The 15119-nt window shown below is 44.1% G+C and overlaps 1 protein-coding gene across 1 annotated transcript in view; it reads right to left on the bottom strand.

Annotated features, from left to right (window-relative positions):
* The window catches only part of EHHADH (enoyl-CoA hydratase and 3-hydroxyacyl CoA dehydrogenase), a 54630-nt gene that overhangs the window by 24490 nt on the left and 15021 nt on the right, over positions 1 to 15119 (bottom strand). The window contains exons 4-5 of the mRNA XM_004603037.2: positions 11115 to 11226; positions 4077 to 4181 (exon numbers count right to left, since the gene is read on the bottom strand). Coding sequence (XP_004603094.2) covers positions 4077 to 4181; positions 11115 to 11226 — 217 coding nt within the window. The remainder of the gene's footprint in view (positions 1 to 4076; positions 4182 to 11114; positions 11227 to 15119) is intronic.

The following is a 15119-nucleotide window of genomic DNA, read 5'->3' as shown; positions in this document are numbered from 1 at the left end:
AAGAGCCAGATTGGTCAGGTTATTTGAGAAGGAATAGAACAAGGTCACAGGAACAATTAGCAAATGTCAATACAGAACCTAAGACCAAATGGACTCACAACAGTGTCTTTCAAGTCATTAATGAGTTTGCATCACCAAATTTAAGAAACACTTTAAGAATAAAGCATATACTTACTATAGACCTAGCATTACCACTCCAGATGATTTTCCCAAGTGAAAAGAAAGATTATATCTAGAAAGTCTTGGGTAGGCCCACAATGGAAACTATCTAAATGTTTATCAACTGATAAATGGCAACACAAATGGTATAGTCATGTCATTATGATTACATTTGAGCAATAAAAAAGGAATGAGAAATTAACACATGAAATAAGATCATGAATCTCAACAGAGTCAGACACAAGAGACTACAGGTGATTCTAGAAACATAAAATTTAAACAATGCAAAAGCAGTTGGGTGACTATCTGCCTGCTACCCCACTGGTCAAGATGTAAGTAGGAGAGAGAATCTCAGAAAAAGATAAGAGAATACTTGTTTAGAATGACAGAACTATATCTTGATAATATCTGTAGTTACATAACGATAAGCAAAGTCCATCAAACTCAACCCTTAAAATGAGTGAATTTTATTGTGCATAAATGGTGACTTAATAAAGGTGAGTAAAAATCAAAACGTCAGCAAAACTCACTTAGGAAAATTTGGAGGAAAGCAAACTTCTTTTCATTTCTGTGTATTTAAGTTGTTATCTGTATTCATACATACTCTAAGCAGCTATAATTATAGAATGTATGGAAATTTATGTTTTAGACATTTTTATATTGCATTTTACATATTTCTATAAAATATTCATGATGATAATTTAAAATAGTTCCATCTAATTTTCTAAAGCGCAGAACCACTGCTATTCTGTTAACAAGTGAATTACCAATTTTACAGTGGAGGATTCCTCTTCAATATTTGGATGCCACCAAGTGGACAAACTTATGCTGCTGAGCCTGAAGAGATCATTTTTACAATTTTTTATAAATACGACATCAATGTTTAAATTTCTCATTTAAAACAAATTAAAAATTAAGCACATAGGGCCGGAGCGATAGCACAGCGGGTAGGGCGTTTGCCTTGCACGCGGCCGACCCGGGTTCGATCCCCGGCATCCCATATGGTCCCCCAAGCACCGCCAGGAGTAGTTCCTGAGTGCAAAGCCAGGAGCAAGCCCTGAGCATCGCTGGGTGTGACCCAAAAAGCAAAAAAAAAAAAAAAAAAAAAAAAAAAAAAAAAAATTAAGCACATAAATGCAACATCTTATAGATGTACCAGACTGTGATTCTCATACTTCCGTTTTTGGGAGGAGCAACTCTCAAATCTGAATCTAGGGAAATCAGTGACGGAAAATAACATCCTGCTGAAATCAGGTCCCTGACAAATTAAAACCACGGTGCAAGTGACAGACTTGAATCTCATCTTAAACCTCAGAGCAGTAAGAGTTTAGGAACCTTAATGCAAAGAGACAACCCTGAGACTTCCAACACAACAGGAAGCTCTGCCAAGAGGCACAAAGGAACCTTGAAACCATGCTGGACTGGTAGGCAGGGAAAGATGGCGGGAAGCTCATGCCCACCGGGGCCAAGACCTGCCAGTTCTTTTCCAGAGTCACGAGGTCTTTTAAAAATTTTACCATTATTTTTATTTTGAGGCCACACCAGGCTGTGCTTTGGGCTTGCTTACTCCTGGCTCTGTGCTCGGGGAATCAGTCCTGGGGGACTTGAGGGGACTCTCTGTGGTGCTGGGGAATCAAGCCTGGGTCAGCTGCAAGGTAAAGCTCATACTGGCTGTACTATCTCTCCAGCCCTGCTGAGTCACCAGTCCCCAAGCTCCCTGGAGTCCCCCTTTCAAGCTTTTACTATTGAATTGAAATAGCGACTGGCATGAGCCACAAAAAGAAAGATTATTTCAGGGAAGTGTTTGATCCTTTCAGGGTCAAAAAAAGAATGATTTCTTGTCCATGGACTGTGACCGCATATGTGGCCCCACGGCACCTCCCAAATCCACGTGACTGAAATTCCAGTAGGCACGCACCAAATTAGATGGGAAAGTAACATAGAAGGCAACTTAGCTCAACAAACAAATACAGTAACACGGAAAGCTCATCTAGCAGCAAACAGTTTAGTAACTCCTCAAGCAAGGACTTGACACCCCCGTGGTGAAATACAACAATTTTTACAGATTTTATTTCATAAAGTCACTGTTACTGTCATCTCGTTGTCATCGATTTGCTTGAGCCAGCACCAGTAACATCTCCATCATGAGACTGTTGTTACTGTTTTTGGCATATCGAATACGCCATGGGGAGCTTGCCAGGCTCTGCCGTGTGGGTGGGATACTCTCCGTAGCTTGCCGAGCTCTTTGAGAAGGACGGAGGAATTGAACCCAGGTCGGCCGCGTGCAAGGCAAACGCCCTACCCGCTGTGCTACAGCTCCAGCCCTAATTCCACTGGCCATATAGTTGTAATAAACAATACAAAATAAACTATTGTGTGCCTGCTAGGAGGGTAGGACTGGGAGTTATTGGGAAAACGAAGACAACAATGGAGGGAAGGTCACTTTGTTGGGGTTGGGGTTGGAACATCGAAAGCTTCTAACAACTGTATTATGGACAACTTTGCAAACCATGGCTCTTAAATAAGGTATTTTATTTTTTAAAAAATTACTTCTTCCAAAGACTGCCCTTGAATGATGAAGACTGCCCACCAGCAAGCAGGGCGATGAACAGCTCTGCTTGTTTCCTAACATTCCTCCCACTAATTCTTTCTGACATTTCTAACCTGCTCCCTCTTGCTGTCACCCTCTATAAATTGAAAAGGAAGAATTAAGAAATAAAAATGTGGCCGACACAGAGTACAGCAGGTCGAGTACTTGCCTTGCATGCACTCCACCATCATCATCCCTGAGTGCAGAGCCCCAGAAATAACCTCTTAGTATGCGGACTGTTTCCCCCAAAAAATACACCCCGAGCTGAAGCGACAGTACAGTGGGTAGGGCATTTACTACGTACACGACTGACCCAGGTTTGATCCCCAGCATCCATGATGGTCCCCGAACACCACCATGAATAATTCCTGAGTGCAGGGCCAGGAGTAACCCCTGAGCACTGCCAGGCGTGATCCAAAAAGAAAAAAAAATTAATAATAAAACAAAATTTTTTTAAAAATTCTAGACATGCCCACTACAAAGAATCTCTTAAAGGGATGTTATGAGTCCATAAAGTGAGAAGCTAGTGGAAGAGATCAAAAGTTTCCTGAGACAGAAGCATGATTTTATTGTGGTAAATTATAGTCTGACTTCCATTCCTAAAACACTTGTTTGTTCTTATTTAATCCAATTTCTTAATAGGAAATAAACTCATTCAATGAAAATTCAATGTAGTCTAGCTCAACAGGAGAGCTCTTGCCTTGCGTGTACTCAGTCCTCTGTTTAATCCCTAGTACAATAAAAAAAAAAAAATCTTTCTTTCTTTTTTTTTTTTGCTTTTTGGGTCACACCTGGCAATGCACAGGGGTTACTCCTGGTTCTGCACTCAGGAATCACCCCTGGCCGTGCTCAGAGGACCATATGGGATGCTGGGAATCGAACCTGGGTCGGCCTCGTGCAAGGCAAACGCCTTACCCGCTGTGCTATCGCTCCAGCCCCCCCCCCCACAAAAAAAATCTTTCAAGTAGAGAAGAGCAGACATTAAAATTTCCAATTTCCAGTTGCTTGTCTGGCAGACCAACCCTATTCCTAGAACCAACCATTAACTATTCAGATAATTCAAGATTTTACACATTGATAGATAGTTTTGTTATATATTTTTCTTCAGGCTGATATTTAATTCCATCCACTCTTTCTTATTACACAATGATGCTTTTTTCACTTAACAGACTATACCATGATGTTCATATTACATCAACTATATTCTATGTAAGTTTCTCATCCGAGTCATGCCAAATTCCATCACAAAGATCGAGGGGAAGATAATGGAGTTCCTTATTAAAATGGACATTCAATCCTGAACTATGTTTAATTATTATCAGCTTACCTGAAATTCTCTGGGCAAATTGGAGTCCTGCTTCAACAGGATCTGAGTTCACAATTTCATCTATAATACCCAGTTTGAGTGCTTCATGGGATGAAACAAATCTCCCTAAAAGGAAAAAAATGACAAAACAAAATTAAAAAGGTCAAAGAACAATGTAAGACTAAAGCAAAAGCACTGCAACTCTCTCATAGGCAGGTTATCTGTTCTGGATCACACTGATGAATATTATTAGTTGTTACTGTTGTGTCACACCCAGAGTGCTTATGGCTACTCTCAGCAGTGCTTGGTGGTGGTGCTAGAGAGGGGCGGGGGTGGGGGGGGTCTCTCCAGACTCAATAGCTCATGCTACGCAAGGGATCAAACTCGAGCCTACCATACGCAAAGTATGTGCTCAGTCCCCAGAGCTATTTCTCCAGCCCTCAACAGCTATTATTAAGTTAAACAATTATGTACCCTATTGACAGCTGCAGTGGAGAGAGTCCTGCAGAAATAAAAGCAAGAAATCTTGGACTCAAGCTCTAGCTCTTTTATGAAGAGCTGTATTGGGGCCAGAGTTTCATCACCATTAAGTGAAAATAATCATGCTTACTTTAATAAATATGAGTATTAAGTGTCCGACTATAATCTCTGGAGAGTCTATATGTCTCTACAGAAGCACTTTGTAAACTCTATAACGGTAGGTGAAGATCATGCGAATGATTTATAATAGCGGCAGTAGCAACAAGAGTTAGTATACCTGTTTGGAGAGCAGCAAACAGCTGGGGTTATTGATGACAACAACAAAAAGGACAGTGCCCAAAATTCATATGCTTGGGTAGGTAGGGAAGAAGTTATTAGTCAAAATAATATAATAATAATAAAAACTATTACAAAGGACAAATAGGATGAACTTCTGCCACTTAGGAATGGCTGAGCTTTGGAAGCACCTATCCAGAAGCCAAAAAGGAAACAGACATTGTTCCTTCAAGCCTGGGGCAGGTGGGGCGTCGCCCATCATCAGAAACTTGGCCAAGTATTTTATTGAGAATTCTTCTTCTTCTTCTTCTTCTTCTTCTTCTTCTTCTTATTATTATTATTATTATTATTATTATTATTATTATTTTGACCACACCCAGGCAATGCTCAGGGGTTTCTCCTCACTTTGCACTCAGGAATCACTCCTGGTGGTGCTCAGGGGACCTTATGGGATGCTGGGGATCAAATCCAGGTCGATGGCATGTAAGACCGGCTGTACTATCACTCTAGCCCCTTGTTGAGAATTCTTAGCCTGCATTTTAGTGACACTAAGAGGCAAGAGCTTAAATCTCATTTTATAGGTGGCGACATCTAGTGCCAGCTAGTGGAAATGCTAGGAGCATCCAGTGCCCAGCACAGAAGGGCAGCTCTGGGACATTACACAAGTTTGATGACGGTTTATTTACATCACCCCCTGAGCTTTTCCCTTGGAGTTTTACGCTATTTCACTAGCATAGTCTGAAGGAGGTGAAGGGATCCGGACATCCCTTAACCCAGAGTCGGAGGAAGGAGCTAAGAACATGTAACTTGCCAGCCATCTTGCCTTCTGAGCAGCCCCCAACACATCAGCATTAATGATCACAGTTCCACAATCTGCGTGTGCCGGTGGGTTCCTTTCCTGAGGAGGGCAGTGGCTGCATCTCCAGCAGCACGCAGGAGGCTCAGGGACCCCACAAGTGATTTTTCAGCCGACCAGGCCAAACGGTTCAATGCAAGGACTTGAGGATGTGAAGCTGCTCTGCCCCTGCAGTTCTAGGGAAGACTCAGGCATCCAGCAGTGCTGGGTGCCCCTGGAGTCACATTCAACAGTGTTCCGAGGAGGAGGAGGAGGTGAAAGAGGAGGAGGAGGACGAGGAGAGCTGCCTGCCATAAAGGCAGGCTGGGGGAGAGGAGCCGGGGAGGGTGAGTTGGGGGTGGGGAAACTGGGGATACTGGTGCTGGGAAATGTACACTGGTAGAGGGATGGGTGTTGGAACATTGTATGACTGTGTGTGAGAACAGCCATCAAGGAAAACCATTGGAAGGCACCCCAGCACGGCCACTGAGAAGTGTGACTCCGAAAAGAGCATGACCCTCAGTGACCACCAGAGCCAAGGTGTGGGCACTGCGACCTGACAGGTGACCCTTGGCTCGGCGAGGGAGCACCATCACCCAGCGATCATCTGCCTCATCACAGCATTCCACAAAGGGGAGGGAAGGGGGGGGAATCCTGCGAATTAGGTGTGTGGTTCTAATGTTGCCTTTCTTCTAATTGACTGTGACCTTTTCTATGCAAATCAAGATCCATCATACTCAGTCCTTAGCCCTTTTCTTCGTGTTAAAAATAGTTCTATATCTTGAAGCAGCTGCGCTTTGGAAAAGGCTATCCCTGTTCACTTGATTCCGTTTCATAAAAGACATCCATTTTGTTCCTCGTTTTTCCCCAAGATACTATAGTTCTTCACACTTAATACCGACAGCAGCTACAAAATTCCTCAATATTCCGCCCCTCCCATGTGCTTTAATTCCTATAAATCTTAGAATTTACAAACTCATTTCACACTGCGGCAGTTTCCCCAATATATGTCATGCCTCTTTGCTTCCTTCCTATTTTGACTTGCAGAAGGAACCGTCCTATGTGCTCTGAAGTTGTGTACCCTGTTGAGTTGCAGACATCCTCTTATAAATTCTTCTTAGATGCTCGAAATAGTTCACATTCTTAAAGGGGTACTTACCAGAGCCATGTAAATTTTAAATCTTTCTAAACTAAAGCAACGTAATGTCTGTGTTTTTCTAAATCTCCTTTCATACTCTGTAGGATTTGTAATACCCTTCCCATTCTTTTTCAAAATAAGCCATTCTTAGGCACGTAAACTCATTTTATTCTAATCTGAATTATATGCATAACAATTTTTATATTGTGGGGCCAGAGCTAGTGAAGGAAGGGCTTAGCACGTGGCCAACCTAGGTTAAGTTCCCATACTGTCCCCCCAAGTACTGCCAGGAGAAATTCCTGAGTGTGGAGTCTAAAGTAACCCCTGAGCATCGCCAGATGTGACCCAAACACAAAAACGAAAACATTTCATATTGTGTAAAAACACAGGGATTTAGATTACAAGTTCGCAAATACTTTTGTCTTTGATGAATCCCCTTATGTTTAAAAGTTATGGGGGTAATTCAAAGATCTTTTGTTTATTTGGGGGGGTATTTTAATCAATATCTACTATATTAGAAATTAAAGCAGAAACTTCAAATACTTCCTTACTAAATCACCTAAGATGAACAACCAGCCTATTGCATGGTAGCATAGTTCATTTTTATTGAGGTATGTTTTCTAAGTTAAAATAAAAAATGGAATGGTGCCATTGGTTCATATTTTTGCAAAGTTTTTGTTGGACACAGAACGGAGCAGGAGCGACTCCATCCTGCCTGGTTCCTGCTTCACGTCTTGTTTTACTTAAACCTTTTTTGCTTTATTAAAACCCTGCTTCTCCCCGCCCTGGCCATCTGTGAGGGAAGGACATTTGGGCTGAAAAGTCGGCCTTGGCAAACAGTTCCATAACCACTATCCGCTATCTATGGAAGGGACGCAGGCGGGGCAGGCAGCTGCCAGAATGTTCTAGAAACATGTCTAGATGACCTATCTGGAACTATTTGTTTGTACTATTTGAAAATGTTCTCTTCTGAATTATGAAACTTGCAATTTCCGCTTACATTTTTTTGTTTGAATTTGTAAGAGTGGGCTATGAGGTAAGCATTGACGATGAAACTTGTGGCTTCTCCCTTGTTCGCCGTCTTGCTTTGGCCTGTGTGCCTAGAAGCTTGACCCCAGCGAGCTGGGTTAATAAACTCCGCTGTGTGTTACATTACCGGCTGAACTCTCTGTGCGGATTCGGAGAGGAAATTATTGATACCAGACCCTAACATTCTTAATGCCTGGCTTAAGAGGACATACTTGGGGCTGGAGCCATAGCACAGTAGGTAGGGCGTTTGCCTTGCACGCAGCTGACCTGGATTCGATTCCCAGCATCCCATATGGCCCCTTGAGCACTGCCAGGAGTAATTCCTGAGTGCAAAAGCCAGGAGTAACCCCTGTGTATTGCTGGGTGTGACCTAAAAAGCAAAAAAAAAAAAAAAAAAAAGGACATAGTTGGAGTCTCACATCTGTTATCTGCATCCCATCTGTTATGAAGGGACATAGCATAGCACACAACAGAAAATTCCAGGGTAGCCTTGTGTGAAAATGAGAGAAGAGGTAACCAGTGCCTCATTATGGAAACATCTCTGGCTGCACAAACTCCCCCACCTCCCACCCCTACCCCCACCCACTCCGTGGCCTTCCGCACACACTGAGGCCCCCACATTGCCTTATCCCAAGGTGGATTCCTGTGGCAAAGACGGCTTTCATCTGCTAGACGAATGCCACATGGGTTTAGCCTCTCTTTGTGACCAGAGTGAGTTTAGTTCTTTTGTAAAGTAACCCTCGGCCATGTTTTATTCTCATCCCACAGAGCTGACAAAACGGTGACCAAAATAAATCAGAGCAGTGACCTGTCCTCAGCAGTGTGTCCAGGAAAATATTGGGCTTGTTGAAACACAATCTCTAGCTTTATTTTCTATTTGAAGAGTTTCTCCCATTTTTTTTTCCTCTTTGGGTACTGCTTCTAGCCTTTCCCTTGTGCTTTGATAACCCTTCTTTGGTGTGTTTGCGGGGTCGGGGGTGATCACACCCAGCAGTGCTTAGGGGCTATTCCTGGCTCTGTCCTCCTGGGTCATGCCTGGCACAGCTCAAGGGACCATAAGTGGCGTTGGGGATCTCAGCAGAGCCTGCAGCATTGCAAGGCATGTGCTTTAACTCCTTTTCTATGTCCCTCGCCCCAGGTAGCTTTTCTTAGCCTCAGCAGAGACCATCATATACCTTCCAAGTCTGCTGACTTCATTGGCATTTTGTGTATCTTTTGTTTTTGGTTTGATTTTGGGGTCACATCTGGCAGTGCTCGGGGCTTATTCCTGGCTCTGTGCTCAGGAATCACTCTGGTGCTTGGGGAATCATATGCCATGACAGGGACTAAACCAGTGTTGGCCACATGCAAGGCAAGTGACTAACCCCCTGTACTAGCTCTCTGGCCCCTCCAGCAGTGGTTCTGAAGGATATTTGAGTGTGGGTAGTTTTGCCACTCCACTTAACGCATTGCTGATCAGGAAAGATTAGCTAGTTATTTTCTAACCTAAAAGGATTATTTACTTACTAATTTCTTATAGGGACAATTCCTACAAAGCTGTGCTTCTCCCTCATCCATATTAATAAAGAATCTCCAACTTCCAACTAATTTGTTTTTAGCCTCCTTTTATTAGAAAAAAAAATTATTGCTTTCCAACCCAAAAAGCAGGAGTCCTAGTATGTCACTTTTAATAGCTACTGTATGAGTGTCCTGTACAAACTACCACAAACACAACAGCTTAAAACAATAGACATTTAGTGTCTTAGTTCAGGGGATCGTAAGTCCAAAACAGAAGTTCTAGGTGCAATCCCTGGCCTGCAGGTTGTGTGTGTGTGTGTGCGTGTGTGTGTGTGTGTGTGTGTGAAGAACCTCAAAAGAGACCTCTACCTCGGCAACAGCGCTATCCTTTTTGCTCCGTAGGCCTCAGAACCATCATCCTTCACCCTCCTGTTTCTCTTACATCACCATCTAATCTCTCACAAAATCCCGTTGTTTCTACCTTCAAAATACATCCAGAACTTGACTGTGCCTCATTGTTACCTTGTGACCAGGTTCAATCTCCCAGCGCCACTCCCTTGGATTATTATAGCAGACCTCTATCCAGTCTTCTCTTTTCCTCTCTCCTCTCCTTTCTCTCTCTCTTTTCCAATTCTTTATCCAGTCTTCTCTCTCTCTCTCTCTCTCTCTCTCTCTCTCTCTCTCTCTCTCTCCTCTCCTTCTCTCCATCCCTCCTTCCCCCACATACAATGCAAGAGCTCTATCACTGAGCTACAACCCCAGCCCAAGTCTTCTAACTTCTGCCCTTCAACGGCTAGAATGATCTTCTCCTGGAAAGGGAGGCCTACCAAGTAGTGCTCATAAGGCCAAGGGGCCACCCCCTGTGATATGTGATATGTGGTGGCAATGCACAATCCAGTAGTGCTGAGGCCACCAGGGCCACACACAGTGGGGTTCTTCAGGGCCACAAGCCATCAGGGATTTTCTCTCCCAACACTTTCTTTCTACGGGGAAGATGGCAGTGGCAGCAGCAGCGCCCATGCGGCATCCGCCATATTCTAGAACTCACAACCCAGGGGTATGAACTTGCAGTGACGGGATGGAGGTGTTACCGGCATGCTCTCCACCCAGATGAGATCCGGAGCAGCCATGCACGACACGGCCCCTCTGCTCCTTAAAGACTATGATCCGGGAGGTCTACTAACCCATTTTGGCACCCAGAGACTTCTTAGAGAAATGCATCTAGACTGAAAACTGAGCTAAAATAACATAAATCCAAAACCACGCGGCCGTGTTGCGGCTGCGCAAGCTCATATAATCTTCATTCTCAGCAAAGGAAAACAAATTATCAAATGCCTTTTGAGCAGGTTTGATTGTTGGGGGGAAATTCCAAATAATAATAGTGAGTTCTCTGTTGAAATATTGAATGTATTCAAAGTATAGAGAGAATAAAGTGAAGATCATTAGCTACTCAGGTCGGAGGGTTCAGACCTCAGGTTTGGGAGGGGGGTATACTGGGGTTCTTGGTGGGGAACAGGTGCACTGGTGAAGGGATGGGGGTTTGATCATTATATCAGGTTTGAGACTTAAACCTGAAAGCTTTGTAACTTTTTTCACAGTGATTCAATAAAATTAAAAAAAATTAAAAATCACAGAGCAGCACTGTCATACATATTGACACATAGATATTATTATTATAACCAATAATAAATATAAATGCCTGCCTTAGCAATCTATGGAACTTGTTTTCTTTTTTCACCTGTTAGTAAGAGAAAATTGGTTGAAGAGTGTTGACTAGATGGTTGTTGGGAGAGTTGGTACTGACCTGAAGTGATTAAGTCAAGTGCAGCAGGAACTCCAATAAGCCTCGGGAGCAGCTGGGTCCCTCTGCCACCAGGAAGAAGCCCAAGGGACACTTCTGGTAAGGCAACCTGAGCCTGTCAAACAGGGAAGGTATAGAGGTTATTGGAACAATATTTTCAGAATAAATAAAAACGTTCCCCCAGATTTCCCAGAGTCCCAGGAACGTTGCTTCATAGAACTCCTCAGTTTCTGCATCAACACAGACAGCTGTGTGGTCCTTCCATACCTATGCTGAAACGCATCTCTGGCTGCTTGCACAGTACTCAATAATCTCTCTCGGCTTTGTTTATTATTATTATTGTTTTTGTGTTTAGGCCACCAGTGATTCTCAGGGATCACTGCTCAGAGATCACTCTGATGGTGTTTGGGGGAATCATATATCTCAAACAACAAAAATAATATTCTTTGGAATCAGCTTTACCAATTTCTGAGAATAAAACTCCCAGCAACGTGCTCAGGAGTCGCCCCTGGCAGTGCAAGGGGCCAGTGGAGGGAGACCAGCGCTGAGACTCTCACATGCTCTGCAAGCTTTGTGTTCACTTAACTTGTTGAGTTCTCTCTCCAGCCGAAGAACAATTTTTTAATAAGCCATTGTAATTACGTGACCATTCATCTGGACTAAATTGTTATAAATGGAGATGTTAGCTGTAATCTATAATCCCCAGGGCAATCAGCAATAGAACAATCACTACATATATACATAGTAAAAGAAATAGCAATTGAAATGAAAGGACACTTGAATATATCCAATACAAATAAAATGAGGTTTGAGGAACAGAAGAGAAATAAGATATAGACCACAAATGGCAAAATGGCTAAAGTCCTTCCTTATCATTAATTATATTTAATGTAAATGGATTAGACTTTCTATAAGTCAGAGGTTGACAAATGGATAAAGAGTATCAAGAGGGATCTTTGCCCAGCACAGAGTGTGCCAACACCATCTGTCCCAAGTCCCTGGCAGACCGTTGTTGGAAGGCCCGTCCTAGGACCCCCCCCCTCCACCTGGAACTGACAACTGGCCCAGCTCAGCAACACTGCCTTTGCCCAGCACAGTCTTGCTGGCCCCACTGATCCCCCAAACAAGATAGATTTCCAAGATTCCCAGGAGTGTGCTGCTACATTAGCTCCCTCTTTCATATTTCTTGGACAACAAACATTGGACTCTTCCCCTGAACTCACCCTGGGGGGTCATTTGGTTGCCCTCAACCACACCGTGCCAACACTGGCTAGTTCAAATCATCTATTCCCACAAAAACTCACAAAGGTAGCCATGGGAATTAAAAAAAAAATCATGGAAATGAGAATAATAGCCAGAGTGCTGGCAGGGCTAATGACACTGAAAGTCTTCCTTGGAATCCTGGCAGAAAACTCTCAAGGACTAGTGAGCAGAAAGAAAATTGATTGGGGTAGCTCCAACAGAGAAGGCAGAGAGCAACACCCAGCTGGTTTCTCCAGAGAACTCCCCGGCTGGGAAGGGAGGAGGGAGGGGGTGAGTCATGACTTAGAACAACTCCACCTCTGATGGGGCTGGACTGAGCTATCAGGGCGAGCCCATGTATACTGTACCGTACTACAGACAGGAACATAGGGACCCATGAAAATGGGCGAGATTTCTCGTGTGTCCTGACTGGTTTGGATGAAGCTGAACATTTTCCCCCTTCAAGCTGCCTTCAGAAAAATAATTTCAGTATATTGAAAAGAGCAGTTTTCCTTCCCTCACAGAAACCTGGCTGGTCTTTGACATGCAGATGGTGTTAGCCAGGCCTGACCTTTGATATTGTAAATTGTAGGCTCTGGCCCAGCCTAGTCTTTGGGATGTAGATTTCAGGTGCGGGCCCAGTTTTATTTTTGGGATGTAAATCCAAGTGCTTTTAGTCCAAGAAAGGTTTCAGTTTTGGTTTTCTATCTTCTTTCCTGGAGGCCAAGATTACTGGCCTGCAGATGCAAGGAACTAATGCACATTCCACTGTCTCAATGTTCTCCCTGTAACTTCTTTTGGTGCCTTTGGTGACCTCACTATATTGCGCCCTTTAGAGGTACCATGATCAATAAAAGGAGATCCACGAGGCCCTCTGCCTTTGCCAAGAGCCAGAGCAAGCCTTGGTCCTCCATGAGACCCAGTTCTTCCACGTTCCTTATCTCAGAGCCTCCGACTGCTCGAACGTTCACGCAACACACCTCAGACTGCAACAGACTCACTATCAAGCTTAGTGACTAAAGATAGTTGATGGGAAGACTCAGCACTACACTGCTCTCTCTCCTCCCAGACAGGGACTCCAGAGAGAAGGTGCTGAGTGAGGATGCTGAGTGAGCACATAGAAACAATGATGAAAGTACAAGAAAGCATGAGGTAGGAAATGAGAACACTAGACTCAGAAGTGACAGAACTAGAGTTTGGAAGGTAAACTAAAAAACTCAACGGAAGGCTTGGGCAGCAGAGCAACAGCAGTGGGGAACAAAACAATCTTGAGCTCCAAGATGCGATGCAGGAAGTCTCGAGAAAACAACAGAAGATGGAAAAAGGTTGCAAAACAGATAGCACAAAGTAAATATTTACATAGGAAAATGCATTGTAGCACTGTTGCCCTGTTTTTTGCTCTAGCGGGCACCAGTCATGTCTCCATTGTGAGACTTGTTGTTACTGTTTTTGGCATTTTCGAATATGCCACGGGGAGCTTGCCAGGATCTGCTGTGCGGGCGGGATTCTCTTGGTAGCTTGCCGGGCTCTCCGAGAGGGATGGAGGAACCAAACCCAGGTCAGCTGTGTGCAAGGCAAACACCCTACCCACTGTGCTATCGCTGGAGCGATAGAAAAATGACAAAAATAAAATAAATACATAGAAAAGAATGGTGGGAGACTCTCTTTCTTTCTCTTCCTTCCTTCCTTCCTTCCTTCCTTCCTTCCTTCCTTCCTTCCTTCCTTCCTTCCTTCCTTCCTTCCTTCCTTCCTTCCTTCCTTCCTGTCTTTCTTTCTTTCTCTTTTGTTATTCTTTTTGGACCATACCTGGCAGTGCTCAGGCTTTACTCCTGGTTCTGTGTGCACAGATTACACCTGTTGCAGCTCAGGGGACCATCTGGGTTGCTGGAGATTGAACCAAGGTCGGCCTGATGCAAGGCAAATGCCCTACCGGCTGTACTACTGCTCCAGACCCAAATTTTTTAAAATTTTTAAATTAAAATTAAAATGGTTATCTCTGGGACAAGGAGACAGAACAGTGCTTAGGGAATATGCCTGGCACATGCTCTGACCTAGGTTTGATTCCTGGCATCATCTGCTCACCATGGGGTATCTCAGAAAGCCTGGGCATCATCAAATGCTCCAGACCCAGTACTGGATCAGCACCTGAATTGGCTGGGAGCCGAAGGTGGGGCCCTTGAGTGGAAGGAAGGAAAGAAGGGAGGGAGGCAGGAAGGGAGGGAGGGAGGGAGGGAGGAAGGAAGGAAGGAAGGAAGGAAGGAAGGAAGGAAGGAAGGAAGGAAGGAAGGAAGGAAGGAAGGAAGGAAGGAAAGGCGGAAGGGAGGAAGGAAGGGAGGAAGGAAGGAAGGAAGGAAGGAAGGAAGGAAGGAAGGAAGGAAGGAAGGAAGGAAGGAAGGAAGGAAGGAAGGAAGGAAGGAAAGGCGGAAGGGAGGAAGGAAGGAAGGAAGGAAGGAAGGAAGGAAGGAAGGAAGGAAGGAAGGAAGGAAGGAAGGAAGGAAGGAAGGAAAGGCGGAAGGGAGGAAGGAAGGACTGATGGAAGGAAGGAAGGAAGGAAGGAAGGAAGGAAGGAAGGAAGGAAGGAAGGAAGGAAGGAAGGAAGGAAAGGTGGAAGGGAGGGAGGAAGGAAGGAAGGAAGGAAGGAAGGAAGGAAGGAAGGAAGGAAGGAAGGAAGGAAGGAAGGAAGGAAGGAAGGAAGGAAGGAAGGAAGGAAGGAAGGAAGGATCAGCTCTGAGGCTTATGATATTTGGAGCTTGCAGTAGAGAAAAG

The sequence above is a fragment of the Sorex araneus genome, chromosome 2 (genome assembly GCF_027595985.1).
Source record: "Sorex araneus isolate mSorAra2 chromosome 2, mSorAra2.pri, whole genome shotgun sequence".
Lineage (NCBI taxonomy): Eukaryota > Metazoa > Chordata > Mammalia > Eulipotyphla > Soricidae > Sorex > Sorex araneus.
This window is presented reverse-complemented; position numbering and strand designations above follow the sequence as displayed.